The 14,538-nt window shown below is 44.4% G+C and overlaps 4 protein-coding genes across 22 annotated transcripts in view; 2 read left to right on the top strand and 2 right to left on the bottom strand.

Annotated features, from left to right (window-relative positions):
• Window positions 1–1,318: 1,318 nt before the first annotated feature.
• On the bottom strand, window positions 1,319–5,399 carry TRMT10C (tRNA methyltransferase 10C, mitochondrial RNase P subunit). 2 transcript variants are annotated; one of them, XM_074596169.1, is made up of 2 exons: window positions 5,346–5,399; window positions 1,319–2,881 (listed from the first exon to the last, which is right to left on the bottom strand). In XM_074596169.1, exon 2 carries the CDS (start codon window positions 2,848–2,850, stop codon window positions 1,603–1,605), a length of 1,248 nt encoding a protein of 415 aa, XP_074452270.1. In that variant the 5' UTR covers window positions 2,851–2,881; window positions 5,346–5,399; the 3' UTR covers window positions 1,319–1,602. The 2 variants fall into 2 exon arrangements, with proteins under 2 accessions (XP_074452270.1, XP_074452261.1); XM_074596160.1 differs by having other exon boundaries at window positions 5,193–5,372.
• Window positions 5,360–8,642, top strand: TXNL4B (thioredoxin like 4B). Of its 3 annotated transcripts, none has more exons than XM_074596230.1 (4): window positions 5,360–5,435; window positions 5,776–5,937; window positions 6,249–6,400; window positions 6,842–8,642. In XM_074596230.1, exons 2-4 carry the CDS (start codon window positions 5,806–5,808, stop codon window positions 7,005–7,007), a joined length of 450 nt encoding a protein of 149 aa, XP_074452331.1. In that variant the 5' UTR covers window positions 5,360–5,435; window positions 5,776–5,805; the 3' UTR covers window positions 7,008–8,642. The 3 variants fall into 3 exon arrangements, with proteins under 3 accessions (XP_074452331.1, XP_074452325.1, XP_074452341.1); XM_074596224.1 differs by having other exon boundaries at window positions 5,363–5,462; XM_074596240.1 differs by lacking the exon at window positions 5,360–5,435 and adding an exon at window positions 5,440–5,645.
• A 513-nt stretch (window positions 8,643–9,155) lies between these two features.
• LOC141746873 (putative protein ARB2BP) lies at window positions 9,156–14,275 on the bottom strand. 2 transcript variants are annotated; one of them, XM_074596191.1, is made up of 3 exons: window positions 14,253–14,275; window positions 12,710–12,781; window positions 9,156–10,377 (listed from the first exon to the last, which is right to left on the bottom strand). In XM_074596191.1, the coding sequence occupies exons 2-3, from the start codon at window positions 12,740–12,742 to the stop codon at window positions 9,316–9,318; spliced, it is 1,095 nt and encodes a 364-aa protein (XP_074452292.1). In that variant the 5' UTR covers window positions 12,743–12,781; window positions 14,253–14,275; the 3' UTR covers window positions 9,156–9,315. The 2 variants fall into 2 exon arrangements, with proteins under 2 accessions (XP_074452292.1, XP_074452283.1); XM_074596182.1 differs by lacking the exon at window positions 14,253–14,275 and adding an exon at window positions 13,165–13,227.
• Window positions 13,588–14,538, top strand: part of SENP7 (SUMO specific peptidase 7) — a 50,021-nt gene continuing 49,070 nt past the window's right edge. For 4 of the 15 annotated variants that reach the window (XM_074596109.1, XM_074596069.1, XM_074596130.1 and 1 more), the window contains exon 1: window positions 13,837–13,943. The gene's annotated coding sequence lies outside the window, so the exon portion shown is untranslated. Of the gene's footprint in view, window positions 13,759–13,821; window positions 13,967–14,538 lie in introns of those variants that run through there. The other 11 variants (XM_074596148.1, XM_074596100.1, XM_074596053.1 and 8 more) reach the window with 7 other exon arrangements.

Here is a 14,538-nt window from a genome sequence, read left to right as displayed (position 1 = left end):
CCCGGCCATAGAGAAAGAGCGGGCGGATGCCAGAGCGGCCGCGGCCGGCCCCGCCTACCCACGGCGCGGCGGGAGTGACGTCGCCGGAAGCTTTGCTCTCTGAGCCGGCATGGAGGAGGCGGGAATGAGCTCCGAGTGACGCCGCTCTGACGCGCTTCCGGCGGGTAGGCCCCGGGCGCGAAGGGCTACCCATGCGGCCGCACAGCGCACGTGGGAACCGCGTCCCTCACCGGGGGCGGGGGGAGGCTCAACGTCATGTTCCCCCCTGACGTCACACGCAGAAGCCCCGCATCACCGGTGCTCAGAAGAACAACATCTGTGCTTAGCGCTGGCAGCCACCATGCGCCCTGGCACGCCCTCCCCGCCACTCACGGTTGAAAAATTGTCTTCCACGTTTCACCAACTGGCAATGGAGTCAGCAATGACATCATTTTTACCCTCCCCACAGTGCAAACTGGTTCACAGCTCAGAAGAGGCTGCGACGCGCAGCTCCGCGCTATCTCTTCCCCACAGGAGGAAGACAAGGGGCCACTTGAGCAGCGGGGAGGGCAGCCCTCAGCCGCGCCGTCCCACCACGGAGCTTTGCACAACACCCAACCATGCGGTGGCTGAAAGGAAGGAGGTCTTCCTCCGTGCCCAGAGGTCCCCGCGCTTCAACGGCAGTACTGAAGGGCAGCACTGGGGTCGTGTGTCCTCTGGTCTCCCCCACTCTCCTGTCAACGGCAGGCGGTACAAGACGAGACAGGCAACAGATCACCACCAACCCCCTGTATATCTGCAGTCTGCGCCTCAAAAATTACATTCCCCCCTCATAATTTTGGAATTTTCAGGAGAAAACCCACCATCTGCTACTTTAAGCATCATTCAGCTATGAGAAATATTAAAAGGCTCCCTGCTCCTATAAGTATTTAGTAACAGGACTGCTTATCAAAGTTCCAGCAGTCTATGTTACACAGGCTGAAAACACGGACATTCGGGGATAAGAGTCTTACACAAAACTATGTAAGGTAGTTTTTTGGCAGGGTCAAGAAAATTTGTACTATTCCTTCCAAACAGGGACTTGATTTGTGACAGATAGAACACCCAGAAACAAACAGTGCAATTGCCCAAACTCATGCTAGGTTGCAACCGTATGTTTTTAGTTCGGTTATCAAAAGTCAGTCGATCTCCACACCAAAATAAAGGGGAAAGGCCTCTTCTATTTTATCTCGGCTAACCTTTTAGGAGATGACTGTGGGTGGCATCCACCCACTGCAAACCCAAAGCCCTGAGGTATTCTCTAAAGAAAAACCATTGCATTCAGTTACAGTCACCCTCGTTCCAGCAAGATTCAACTGACAGATTTATATTCTTTGTACAGATAAAATTTTTAGAACAGATTATCTCATTTCTCTTACATAATCTCAAGAACGTGAAGAAATTCAAACAGCCAGAATACTAAAGTAATTTTAAAAAAAAAATCCCTAACAACGGTCCTTTCAAACTTGAGCAACAAAGGCATTTTTAGAGATAAATAGCTGAATACAGTTCCAGAATTCCCAAGAAACTGGAGCATTCAAGGGCACAGTTTATCTGTAATAAATCATTCCCATCCCCATCACTCTACTTTTGCATTAGCTTCTTAGAGTAGTTCTTGGCAAACTGCCTTCGCACTTCTTCCTGTCTCTTTCCAAGTTTAAGCGTGTTGATCAGGTTTAAGGTTTTTTTCAGTTCATGCACAGGTTTGCTTACAAAGCCACAGTATTTCCTTTTGGGAACAAATTCCAGAGCCTTCTTCCAGTCTCCAGTATCTTTCAAAGTTAATAAAATGTGCATCATTTGATCCAGCGTGAGATTTTTGGCACCGGAATTCCAAAGCAAGTACTTCTCCAACGGAAGGGCCGCAGTCTCCAGCCCCAGTCGCTTTGCCCGTGCTAGAGAGACACCTGTTTTTATGCTCTTATCAACCATCGACCCGACAATATAGATTTTATTGTGATCGAATGTTTTCATTACTTTGGGAGAATCAGCAGTCAGATAGACAAGCTTATCCTTTGGAAAGATGTCTGTGTAGCACTGGTCTGTCGCAGTGATAAGCAGTTTGCCCCACGCCTCTCTATAATGCTTGATAAACTCCTTATGGTAGAGGCTGTCGTCTTTCAAGTTACAGAAGTGGACGTGGAATGGATCCACAGATCTTCGATTGCAGCCTTCGCTTAAGACTATCTGTCTCACTGTATTTGCAACTTCTCGGACGGACATATCTTTTTCATAAGACATGTCAAACACTAGCGGTTGGCCAAAGATCATAGCCTGAGCAGCCCTCCAGCTGTATGCTTTATCCATAGCGTTGGCCCACAAACATACCAATGAACTCCTTTTGGTCTCATCCGTTTCTGAAGCTTGCTTTTGTGCTTCCTGCTTCCTTTCCCTTTTCTCATCCATCTTTCTTTTGTCATTTTTCTTGTAAAGTTCTTTGAGGTGCAAATATTTTAAATACTTCTTTTTGGCTGACTTGGAAGGACATTCCATAAAGGTTTTTAGCTGTTCTTCACTGATATTTTCTGGAACTGATCTACCAGCTAGTCTCCACATCTCCAAAATCTCACGTGCAGCAGCCAAAGTGGAAAGCTCCTTATGCTCAGAGACCGTCTCACTGACTTCTTCTTGCAACCCAGACTTCATTACTTTCTTCCATGCATCTAAATCTAGTTTTTCTGAGGGACTGCTTGAATTGTCCTGCTTCAGGCAAAGTGATAAACTCAGAGTTCTACTGAGTGGAAACAAATCCTTTTTCATCCCATGTTGTGCAGCAAATGGAAGGACAGAACTTCTTACAATTTTTTTCAGGAGCACGTTAGTAGACTGCATGCTTAGACATGTGCTGTGTTCAAACACTTATCTGCAAAACACCAATCAGAGGGGAAAAAAAAACTGTCAGAAATCATGAAGAAAACACACACACACATTTTCATCCTTAGTAACACTGACAGACAGTAACTTGCTTCTTGAAGAATACTAGAAATACCTGCCTCCACTTTTCTACTCTTTTCTCAACAAAAACTGTGTATGTCGCACTGCTGTGAGGAGACATGGTTAGCTCTGCTGCTTAGAACGGCTATACTTACTGCAATTCAAAATGTGCTCCAACAACCCTTAACTATTGTCTGAGATCTATTTAAATTACCTGTATCACGTGTCAAGAGCCTTCACGACCAAAGCAAGCAAAATGCTGCATGGAGACCGAAAATATTTTTAAACACGTCCGGAAGTGCCTACCTAATTTACCTATACAGGGAAAACGGACAAGATGCTTCATCCTGTAACACTTTTCTGGGAAAACTCTATATCACAGAAGATCACATTTTTGCTTTTACCACTATATTTTGGGAACGCTCTATTGGCAAACTTTAATACCATGGTGGGGGGGGGTTTGGAACTAGATGATCTTTAAGGTTCCTTCTAACCCGAACCATTCTATGATTCTATAATGCTGAAGTTTTCACTCTTCTGTGCGTTTCCACATTGCCGGTCACTGGAACTACTGAAACTACCAATGCTATAGTTTTACTAGGCCAACGCTACTGCCACTGAAGGCACTCTTACGTCCCCTGAGCCCCTTGTTCCTGGTTCCCTCAGCAGTGCAAGCATTCACACGGCTGCACTGTGAGCTAAACAGAAAAGCGATCTTAGGGACAGCTAAACAGGAGGTGGAGAAAGGAAATAAAGCTGGTTATCATCCCACCCAAATGAGTTCCCATGTCTGATTCACCAGACACCTCCTAGAAAGAGGAGACAGAAGAATAAATAACTAGTATAGGAAAAGATCATCTTTTTTTTTTTTTCCGCTAAATTGTCTGGGAAGTTATGTTGGCACATAAAGGTAAGGACATGAAACACACAATCCCACGAACTTGATACACATTTGTATCTAAATGTAAAAGGTCTGCAAAAAGAAAAACACCAAAGAATGTTTAATATTTTCCTTGTCCTATGCCAACCTACTTAAGTAAAATCAGTGAAGTTTTGATGTTTGAGAAAACATGATTTGGCCAAAACAAAAAAATAAGCTCCAAATTTTAAAAGCAAAATTCATAAACTCCCTAATAACTTACCACCTGAAAATAATTTGATATACAGAACAAGTTAAATTTATTTTTGTGGTTTTATAAATGTACCTGCCCATATAAAGAGCCACAAAAAGAGCAGCATATTTTTAGGAAACAATACATAAACTAGCATGTATTTTATGATATTCTAATTGGTCAAACTGGTGAGTGACCTTTCATTTTCAACTGTTATCAAGACAAAATGAACAAAAAACCCCAACAACTTAATAGTGTGAAGTTAAGAGAAAATTTGTGTTACTATATAGATATTCATAATTTTACATTTAAGTGTTAAACATAGTATCAAAAATAATAATAAAAAAAGTATGTTGTCCAGCTTGGAGAAATCAAGGGATCAGTTCCTCAGTTAACTTTCATTACTGGAGCGCTAATTAAATCAGTAGTCGAAAGGCAGATTTACACAATCTGAATACTTGATGGCAGCTTTTGATAAAAGCCAAATTACCTTTCAGTGCGTCCAACACGCACGCTACTGTCTCATTACTGCAAGAATTACCCTAAATCTCTCTGAAGAATCTAGATTTGTAGGACTGAAAATATTTTTCTGATACTTTTTTTTTTTTTAGCATGACTTCACTGTAACTAATCCCAGGAACAGGCAGGCCCTTCACCGATATTTCAGAGACCGAATAATTCCCCTTACATCCCGCAGCACCGATGCCCACGCGTGGCCGCGGGCAGGCCCGTACAGCGCACCAGGCCAGGGTGAGGAGCGAGGCGGCTCCTTCACGCAGCGCGGTACCACACGATCTTTTTAACCATTTTTAAACCAGCCCACAACCGAACCCAACGCCACAAGCCAGGTAACACCTCGAAGCGCCGCGCTGCGCCCTGCAGCCCACCCGGGGACACCGGCGGGGGAGCGCGGCCTGCGGGTCACCGCGCCGCAGGCCAGGCCCGCGCCCGCCGAGGAAACCCGGGCTGGGCGGCACAGCGGGCAGGCGAAAGGGCGCTCCCAAAGTCCCCGGGAGCCACCGGCGGCCACCTCAGCTCCACGGGCCCGTCTCTCGCTGGTACCCCCCGCCCGCTGGCGGGAAACATGGGACGGGAGAGGCCTCCCCCCTCCAGCGGCTGCGCCCGCACCTGCCCGAGCTCCGGCCGCGCTCCAACCCGCCTGGCCTCCGTCTCGTCCCGCCCGGGAAGGGAAGGGGGCGGGCGGGCAGACACCTCTGTGCGGCGGACGCAGCTACCAGCCACCCCGCGGCAGCACCCGCCCCGCCGCCATCTCCAGCTCACCTCAAGGGGAGCGGCCTGCGCATGCGCGGGCAGGGCCCGGTCCGCCGGGAGACTGGACCGCCCTCGGGGTTCCGCGGCGGCGCGGCCAAGGTTCCGGGCCTCTCCTCGCACCGCGGGGTGCGGTGATCCCCGGGGCGAGCCTCCGGGCCCTGAGTGGGGTGGCCGGGGGAGTCCCGCCGCTGCCCCCCGTGCGGGGCGAGGCCCTGCGGGGATGGGAGGGTCGGGTTGTGCCTGGGCCCTGCCGGGCTGGGGCGTGAGGCAGGGGCTGGAGCCCCAGCGGTTTGTCAGCCCGGCGTGGTGGTCGGTGGTTTATTTATCCTTTTTTTTTATTTTGTTTTATTTTTTAATAGCATGGAGAAGAATCGCTGTTTTTTGACTCTTTTTTTTAATTTATTTATTTTTACTCTTTTTTTAAATTTTCTTTTTGTAGGGATTGTAGTGGAAGCCGTGGTCTGTCGGGATGAGTTTTCTGCTGCCCAAGCTGACCTGTAAGAGGGAAGTGGATCAGGCAATAAAAAGCGTGGCCGAGAAGGTTTTGGTTCTCCGGTTCGGAAGAGATAACGATGCTGTTTGTCTGCAGCTCGATGATATTGTAAGAGCATTTTTTTCTTTTTTAATCATTTTTTTTAGTAAACTGTACTAATAATAATGCGGTGTCCCATAAAAATTTTGTTGACAAATGTAAAATGAAATAATACTATATTCATAAAACAGTTTGAAAATTAAGCGAATGTTTATGTTATTGTAGTGGGCGTACAAAGTACCTAAAGTAGAGAAGACATGATATTCTAGCCCTGCTTAAACTGATAAGATGTAAGGGAAACGGGCTTTATAAAGCTCACCACCCTTTTTCCTCTTGTGTCTCAATCCATTTGTCATATCCATTTTTCTCACTCTTTCCAGCTTGCAAAGACAGCTCATGACCTAAGTAAAATGGCAGTCATTTATCTGGTGGATGTGGACAAGGTTCCAGTGTACACCCAGTATTTTGACATCAGTTATATTCCATCTACTGTATTTTTCTTCAATGGACAACACATGAAGGTTGATTATGGGTATGTCATCCTAACTGTCATTATCTATTAGCTCTGTAAGAATTATCAGTCTTTTTCTACGCTACCATGTCTGGGAAAGGTAACGTTTGAAAACTATGACGTTGTTACCAGCATCTGCATTGAGAACTCTGTAGGATGCCAAAAGGACTTAAAATTAATAAGTATTTTGAAAGATGCTCAGATGCAATAAGCAGGCTGTGAAACATGCCTGACTCTGCAAAAAATAGTATGGTTAAAGTCTCAGACATGACACTGCACCTTTTTGGACTTTGCAGGTCACAGTATACTGACTTGGTTATGCCGTTACCAGTGTGGTTCATTCTTTCATAATGACCAAATCAGAACCCCCAATTTTGTTATACATCTTTTCTTGTCTTTAGGTGCTTTTGCTTTGAACACTTTAACATTAGAATTCTACCTTTATCTTATGCTTACTTTTAGGTCTCCAGATCATACCAAATTTGTAGGAAGCTTCAAAACAAAGCAAGACTTTATAGATCTGATTGAAGTGATTTACCGTGGAGCAATGCGTGGAAAGCTCATTGTGAGAAGTCCTATTGATCCCAGTAACATTCCTAAATACGACCTTCTCTACCAAGGAATTTGATGGGTTGACCTAAGATAAGGAATTACAGAAGTGACCAATGTTCTAGATCCCTTTTTTTCTTCAAGCATTTTTAGCCACTTCTGACACCGTGGGACAGTTTGAGCATTGATGTTGAAAGATTATATTGGTCTCCTTCTGAAGACACACATTCTGTGATGTCATACTTGCCTTGCAAATAGCTACATGTTCATGCGTAGAATTCACGCAAGCAACTATTCTTTGAGTTGCATGCTGACCAGCACCTACAAAACAGGCAGGTTGTATGCATCTGTGACGGAGAGAAAGAGACTTCACTGAGAGGTTCAAATTAACAATTTATTTGGACTTCACTCACAGGTCCGATACGCCACTGTTGCAAGTTCTTATGGATACAATGGAAGAATGCACTATTGCAATTTAAGGGGAAAAGAACAAAACAATTCACAGAATACGCTATTACCACCTAACAAGTGATGCCGAAAAGTAACAACACAAACCACCAGCATGCTAGATACGAATACCTTAAACGAGTGCACAGATCACGATCTTAGAGCATGCTAGACGTCATACGTACATTATTAAATCACTTACCCTCTCTCTGTCAGGTAAGGCCACTCAATCCCGGGAAGTTACCTTGCACAGCATCCTGGACAAGGAAGGGGCAGAATCTCTTACAGGCCAGCTGTATCTTTGGAAGATTCCCCCCAGTTTTCTCCCCAAAACTTTGGACTTAAATATCCTTTTTCGGGACTGTGCTTGAATGGATTACACTATCTGGGGTGGTTATCTCCGGTGGTTTGATGGCCCTTCAGATAGCAATGTTTATTTTGTGATGTCTGGTCTCACACTCACTGAATAGCGGTGGGACTTGACTCAGGGCATTTTGTTTGTTAAAGGCACCATTCGGGTTTCAGTTCTTATTGTAATGCAGTGTTGAGACCACCCCCGGCTGAGCCATTTCCACAGCTCCCCCCACGTTATCTCTGCGTAGATAGAGACCAATAAGCGTCGTCTCTGCCGAGGCGAAATGGAGCTGAGTTGAATGACAACTCCCTGCATCTCACCTTTTATGTTCTGAAACCGGTTTAGCCAGGTGCTCCCATTCAGCATCCTCAATGACGGCATCTCCAGTGCAACTTTCATAAGTGAACTAAAGCACCATATAGTCTATTTAATACCATTTTCATTCAGATGTGATAACAGTCTTTATTTAAAAAGCTATGCTTGCTCTCAAGAGCATTGAACTGACTGTGCCTTTCCAATGGAATTTTACACTTTTACCCATTACTGGATAACGGGATGGAAGCTTTTTCAAACATTATTAGAGATGACTGAAATGGATATGAACACAAAAGGGAAGTTGATACTCTCTTTTCTCTGGTAGCCAGTATTGCTGTTCAACAGTTTTTTTGACTGAGATGAGAACTGAAGGTGTAGGACAAGTTTTTGTCATCCTTCAAAGCTCTTTTGCAGACACTGAGCGCTTGTAATTCCCACAGGATTAAACTGGAAATTTGGAATAACCATTTTGTTTACATTCGCTTTAAAGGTTATCTGACCTGCTTGTATAAACTGCAAACCTTGAGTATGGACACTTAAAAGCTATCTCTATTTTCTGCCTCTCTCTAAAATTAAACATCTGAGATAAAACCACAACATTGTTCTTCTGCATCATCTTGGTAATTGCAGGTTGCTAGAGTATTGTATTTCTAGCACCTAGTAATCTCACTGGTGTAGCTGGCTTTCAAACAGAAGTTACTGTAGCTCACTGCATCATGTTTGGGTCATACCATTTGTGACTGGAGGGAAGGTAGTAGTATGTAGTTCCCTGAAGTATTGTTCAATTTAACAGTAAACATTTCAAGGAGGAAGGTGGATGTTCCAGCTTTTGAAAGATTTTAAACACTATATGGTATACAATGAGGATGAAATATAGCCTTTACGTGGTCTTCGTATTCCAGATTTGTCTTTTTAATGAAAGCTATGCACTTAAGTGTTTTCCTGATTAGTTTAGTCTGATTATAGAGCAATTAACCACAGAATGTTTATTTAAAAAAAAAAATGATACAGATGAGAGTTGATATACCTTAACATCTTTATTTTATGCGACTTTAAATTTCACAGATAGCTGAAGGGTTGTGGCTTAAAGCTCTCAACAACACGCTTCTTTCCTCATAGTTAACTTGTATTTGTGTGTGTCTCAAAAACAAGCAAACTAGCGTCACACTTAGAACTGCTCCACAGTGAGAGGAAGGCCCTTAGATGACTGAAAGGCGCAGGGGTAGTTATGAAAAGAAGAGACCACTATCAAGAACAAGTCAGCGTACCTTTATTTATTGCCTCTCTTCTTACTTGTGCTGCTTCTGGTTACAACAGGTGAATGCCTAATGGCTGTTGTGGTCTTGGCTTTCAGTGTGCTCTTCAGGTACTTAAAGATGGCGTGTAAGCAGCAGGAGGGTGCTAAACCATACTTTTCCGTTCCAGCAGAGACAACAGGACAATTCACTTTCATGAGAGAACCTACAGCTTTATCTAGAGGCTTATTGTTTGACACCCATTCACGGCAGTATTTCTGTATCCATTTTTGTATTTCTGGATCACTTCTCGTCTGGTGCTGTGTGTTGTGCACGGAGTCAATGAATGCCACGGAGTACACTTTATTCATTACCTCACATTTTCTCTGCACCAGCAGATCAACAAAAACCAAGCCACCGTAGCCATGGGCAATGAAGGCCACATTCTTGGCTGTGCTCTTTGAAATGAAATGATCCCATACATACAAGGTATGTTCCTCGGGGCTGCTACTGCCCCTTTTGGGGATCCGCCAGACAGACTGCGTAGAAGGCGATGATTCTTCCCCAGTAGAAAAACTTAGCCTCTCCTTTTCAGTCTTCAGATCAACAAAGTTGTCGTTGGGATTCAGTACAATCACTCCCCCATGGCTTTCAAGGGCCATTTTGATGAATGGTATTTGTGTTCCATGCTCCAGACCCTCACTGACAATCGTCCTTTGTCCCCACTGTCCAGCACGGAAAACTCCATGGTCTTGAAGAAGGACAATTAGGCTAGAGGAACTTGTTAGTGCATTCTCACTCATGAAAAAGAAACTTCTTGGTTCATCCTCTGCAGCATCAGTAGGAATATAAACTTTCTGCAGCATGCAGGCTCTTTCCAGGAGCTCATAAACATACTGAGTAATCAAATGTCCCAAAACTTGATAGCGTTTATGATTCTGCTCATGTGAATTCTTGTAATAATTGAAAACAAAGGACTCGCCTGTATCCAGATGCCTCAGTTCCCCTTTTATATTGAAGTCATACTTCAGTTCCTCTTGATACTCTGAGCCCTCTATCAGTTTCCTCAAGCTTAGTTCATGCTGTATTTGTAACGACTACAAATTAAGAAGACGATGTCAATGTAGTGATAGACCTCCATACAACACCTACATAAAGAAAACCTATTGTATTAGAATTCACATTTAAAAGTGGTTACAAACAAAATACTTGTTGATACAGACTGTCTCCTGGGGGTCTGTAGTAAACCAGCTGGTTGTAAAGCCTCTCACAGATTTTGGTTGCCAAATTCTAACAGCAGTACCTTAGTACTAATCTCTCCAGTTGTTCATTCATCCTTGCAAGCACTTGCTACATGGAAGTTGTGGAATAGACGACAGAATAAGCTAGCCACTGTGATCTAGGAACAGGAGGAAAGAAAGTCCATGCAGCAAGCTTTCATGAGATTAGACTGAGGTCTCTAGTTTCAGCTAAGATCATTTTTCAACTCATATGACTGATCGATCAACTGGTAAGAGTTATACCAGGAAGTAGTTTCCATGCAACTGAAAAATTAAGCTTATCATAACCTTATATTTTCCTAATAACTCTTCAATCCACTGCTGACTGTCCCTGGCTGTAGAATGGTAAACATAGGGTAAGCTTTGGCATGGTTAGAATCTGACTTTTACAGGATTTTTGTCCTAATAGCAGAGGTTTGCAAGCTTTAAATTCCCACAATTATCAGTATTTTTTAAATTAATTTATCATCTTAACACAGTAATTTTGTTTTGGCAAATGGTTTATATGAAGTTATATTTGGCAAATACATTGGTACAAGCTACCGTATACCTTTAAGTTTTTCTTGCTGAACTAACAGGGGTTTTTCAAACACAGTAAATCACATTCCAACTATATATTAAAACTCACTATACCATCTGATAAAGGTGATTATTAGGACAGAAAGTGATCATGTAAGCGTAACTCTTATCAAATGCAAGTTGCCTTGAGTAAGCTGCTTAGCATATTGAAAATTACTTCTTACACTTCCAAACTAAAAAAAAAATAATATTCTTTGCTTTTCAACAGAGTGACATCATAGACGTTTTCCTTTTGAGCAATCTCCACTGGGTCCGAGATGTTAAGTCATCTCTTCAGGGTCATTTCTGTCTTCTGCTTAATAGAGAGTAGGCTAGAAAATGCTACCATCTCCTTTTTTATCTCACATAATAAGTACACATAGGAAAAAAAATATTAGATTCTATGATATATAAGCCATTTATTGTCTTGCCCGTTTCTTGGAATGGAGACAGCACAAAGTTGCAAGTAAGCACGTTCATCTATGATTTTCATTCTGCAGGAAGCATGAAGGACACAAAGGAGATGGGCGGACAGTCTGTTTGCTATACTACTGAAATACAGGCAATTCACACAAAAGAGGTCATATTTAGCAGGGAGGAAGATACCCATATTCATGCTGTTTTCCCCATGCAATGAAGCGAGAGAAAAATGGACATGATTTAAAGAAAGATGTCTGTGGAGAAATGCAGAGCACAGAGGAAGCATTCCACGACAACTAGGAATAGATAAATGCAGTTTCCTCAGAGTGCCACAACGTCCAACACTTGTCTCTGTCCCTTTCTCTCCTCACCCCTAAAAGGCTGGAGACCGTAGTTTCTCAACATACTATGAACAGGAATTACTATGCTCTTACCTCAGCTACTAGGACCAACATTGTTTTTTCCATTCCAAAGCAAAACAAGGATACATGATTCCAAATTAACCCTTGTGTATATAATATTGAACGTCTACTTAACTATCTGCCTAACAAAGCATTGTGAAAGGCTTCTGAAGATTTCAGGAAGCAGAAACAAGAAAATACAGTTTTACATCAAGCATAGGTATGACTTCCCTTCCTAAAGTTTCCTTCAAGGTGTGAACTGAAAAGTTTTGAAGCAATTTATAGTAGGTTATCACTTAAGAGTTCACCTGACTAGCACCTTAGAATCATATTAGACTTATTAGTCCAGAGAACTGATTTTATTGTAATAACACCGTTTATAGAATTAAAAAGCAGCAGTTATAGATTGTTCTAGATATAGCTGCATAATGCATTTACTTATTTTCTGTAAATATACATTCTAAATCAGTGTTGACTACTGCTTGTGCTTCATTGACTATGTGTAAATGCAATATTCAAGGATGTTTATTCCAGCAGCCTTTACAATTGCAGTTTCGATTTAAAAAATTACTGTTGGGGAAAAAAAAATTAACCTCTTTCCCTTCCTCCCACTTTTCTGTTTGGATAGTAAGATTCTTCAGCTATACATTCAGCTAGTGATTGTTACAGCAGGCAGCATATTTGAAACACTAGTGCAGTATAAGTATTACTTTTCATGACATTTTGTGTTTAAAAAAAGTTTCCTCTGTTCTAGTAAAGCCCGACAGTACCATATGCTCTCCTGTAGAATCTGTCATCATCATAGATGGAAATATTTTTCTCTCTGGGACTGTAGACAATTTCTGTGTTAAACAAAATAAACCCATCTTAGTTTGTATTTCATTACATTATATACTATATTCTCAGATGTATCTATAAAATGTATCAGTTGCTGATGGTTAAGGCCATCTAAGTGTTTCTGATAGTTGCAAGCTAACATCTCACATTTGTAATTTATACCTGACCATGAGTTACAGCTAAACCTCTTGGGTATGAAACCAAAAAGGTTTCAAAAGTAGTTTTACCCAGCTTCTCATTACTTGATGCAAAAGCACTACCAAGAGGACGAAACAGAAAGCTATACACAAAACTTACAATTCTGAAGCTACCCTGAAAAGCAAACAAACCAACCAAAAAACCCCCCCACCTCCCCCAAAACCAAACCTAAACACAAAACCCAACAAACCAGCCTCAGTCTCCACTTGGCTGCGGGAGGGTTTCCAAGGCCGCTGGCTGGAAACCTCTGCAAACAGGGAAGGGGTGGTTATAGGGGCAGCCGAGCCGCCCTGAAATGAAGGCTAATGAGGAAAACGTGATTGGCAAGGTGCAATCTGAACCTGATTCAGCTGGGTTGCCTATTACTTATTTAAAAAATACTGAGGTTTTCTTGATTCCTTCCACAAATTGTAGCATTTCTTCCGTTTCCTTAAGTGTTTGCTAGCCTGAGCTTCATTTAACTATCATTTATTGCCTTGGCAGAACTATTAAACGTTGTTGCTACTCGTCAGTTTGACAGGATGCAGAAAAACGTGTGTAATACCACACCCGCGGCGCTACCATTTGCCCCGCTCCATTTGCATTTCCACACACCCCCCGCCCCGCCCCTGCCGTTCATTATCAGGTTAAACCCCTCGAAGTTAACACCCAGGGCGGCCAGGCCCATCTGCGAAGGAGAGGCGGGCCAGGAGGGGCCGCGCCCGGGCCCTGGCCCGATTCGTAGGGCCGATATTCGGTCAGGGAAGTGCGCGGCGGGGGACACGGCGAGGGGTACTGAGGAGAGGTACTGACGAGAGGGCGGGCAACGCCTCAGGGCTGGCAGAGGGCGGGGAGACGGTTACTGCCGTTACGGGGCGGGGCGGCCTTCCCGGGCCTGGCGGAGGCGGTGCTCAGCCCGGAAGTACTGGGGAAAGCTGCGCAGGCGGCGGCGGGGCCTGGATAAACAACAACGGTGGGGGAGCTGTGTCGGTGAGTGCTGGAGGGCATTGCCGGTATCGTTCGTTCCTCGCCCATTACCCGCCCAAGCTGGGGATGGGGGTGTGTGTGATACGAGCTGTCAGTGCCCCGCTGGGCCCTGCGGCGCCGGTGTCCCCGCTGGCCCGGGCCGTCCGCGCGTGACGGGGTATCTATGGCGAGGGAAGCCGGTAGGGGAGGGCGGGTGAGCGGCCCGACACTGGGGACGGAAAGGAAGGGTCGTGGCGGCAGCGTTGCAGCTCCGTCGTGAAGAGGCTAAGGAGAGAGCGGGGAAAGGCGGGATGGCCGACCCTCGTCGCTTACCTCCTGTCCGTGAGAAGCCCCTTCTCTTCCCCGCGAAAGAAGCCGGCGGCTGGGTTCGGAGCCGGGGGTGCGGGGCGACCCCTCTTGGCGGCGGCAACCGGCGTGGCGGGGGCGGACTTGAGGGGGTGATAGCCCGGCTGTTTCTCCTTGTAGGCGTCGGAATAGGTAGTAGCTTGGCTTGTCTTTTAATAGACGTTGCTGTTTCCCGCACCAGGGGACTGGGGCTGTGAGTTGAAAAACCGCTGAGTTAAATAAAGGTACAGGGGCTTAAAGGTTTTCTTGAGAG

Source organism: Larus michahellis, chromosome 1 (genome assembly GCF_964199755.1).
Source record: "Larus michahellis chromosome 1, bLarMic1.1, whole genome shotgun sequence".
In the NCBI taxonomy this organism is placed as follows: domain Eukaryota; kingdom Metazoa; phylum Chordata; class Aves; order Charadriiformes; family Laridae; genus Larus; species Larus michahellis.
The sequence above is the reverse complement of the archived record's forward strand: the minus strand, read 5'-3'. Positions and strand labels throughout refer to the sequence as shown.

Bases quoted from the DNA above. Each gene is read 5' to 3' on its own strand.
- LOC141746873 (XM_074596191.1), bottom strand. From the start codon at position 12,742: ATGATGATGACAGATTCTACAGGAGAGCATATG. The intron at 10,378-12,709 runs GTACTGTCGGGC...CTTAATTTGTAG, and splicing joins ATTCTACAGGAGAGCATATG to TCGTTACAAATACAGCATGA.
- TXNL4B (XM_074596230.1), top strand. From the start codon at position 5,806: ATGAGTTTTCTGCTGCCCAAGCTGACCTGTAAGAGGGAAGTGGATCAG. The intron at 5,938-6,248 runs GTAAGAGCATTT...CACTCTTTCCAG, and splicing joins GTCTGCAGCTCGATGATATT to CTTGCAAAGACAGCTCATGA. The intron at 6,401-6,841 runs GTATGTCATCCT...GCTTACTTTTAG, and splicing joins CACATGAAGGTTGATTATGG to GTCTCCAGATCATACCAAAT.
- TRMT10C (XM_074596169.1), bottom strand. From the start codon at position 2,850: ATGCAGTCTACTAACGTGCTCCTGAAAAAAATTGTAAGAAGTTCTGTC.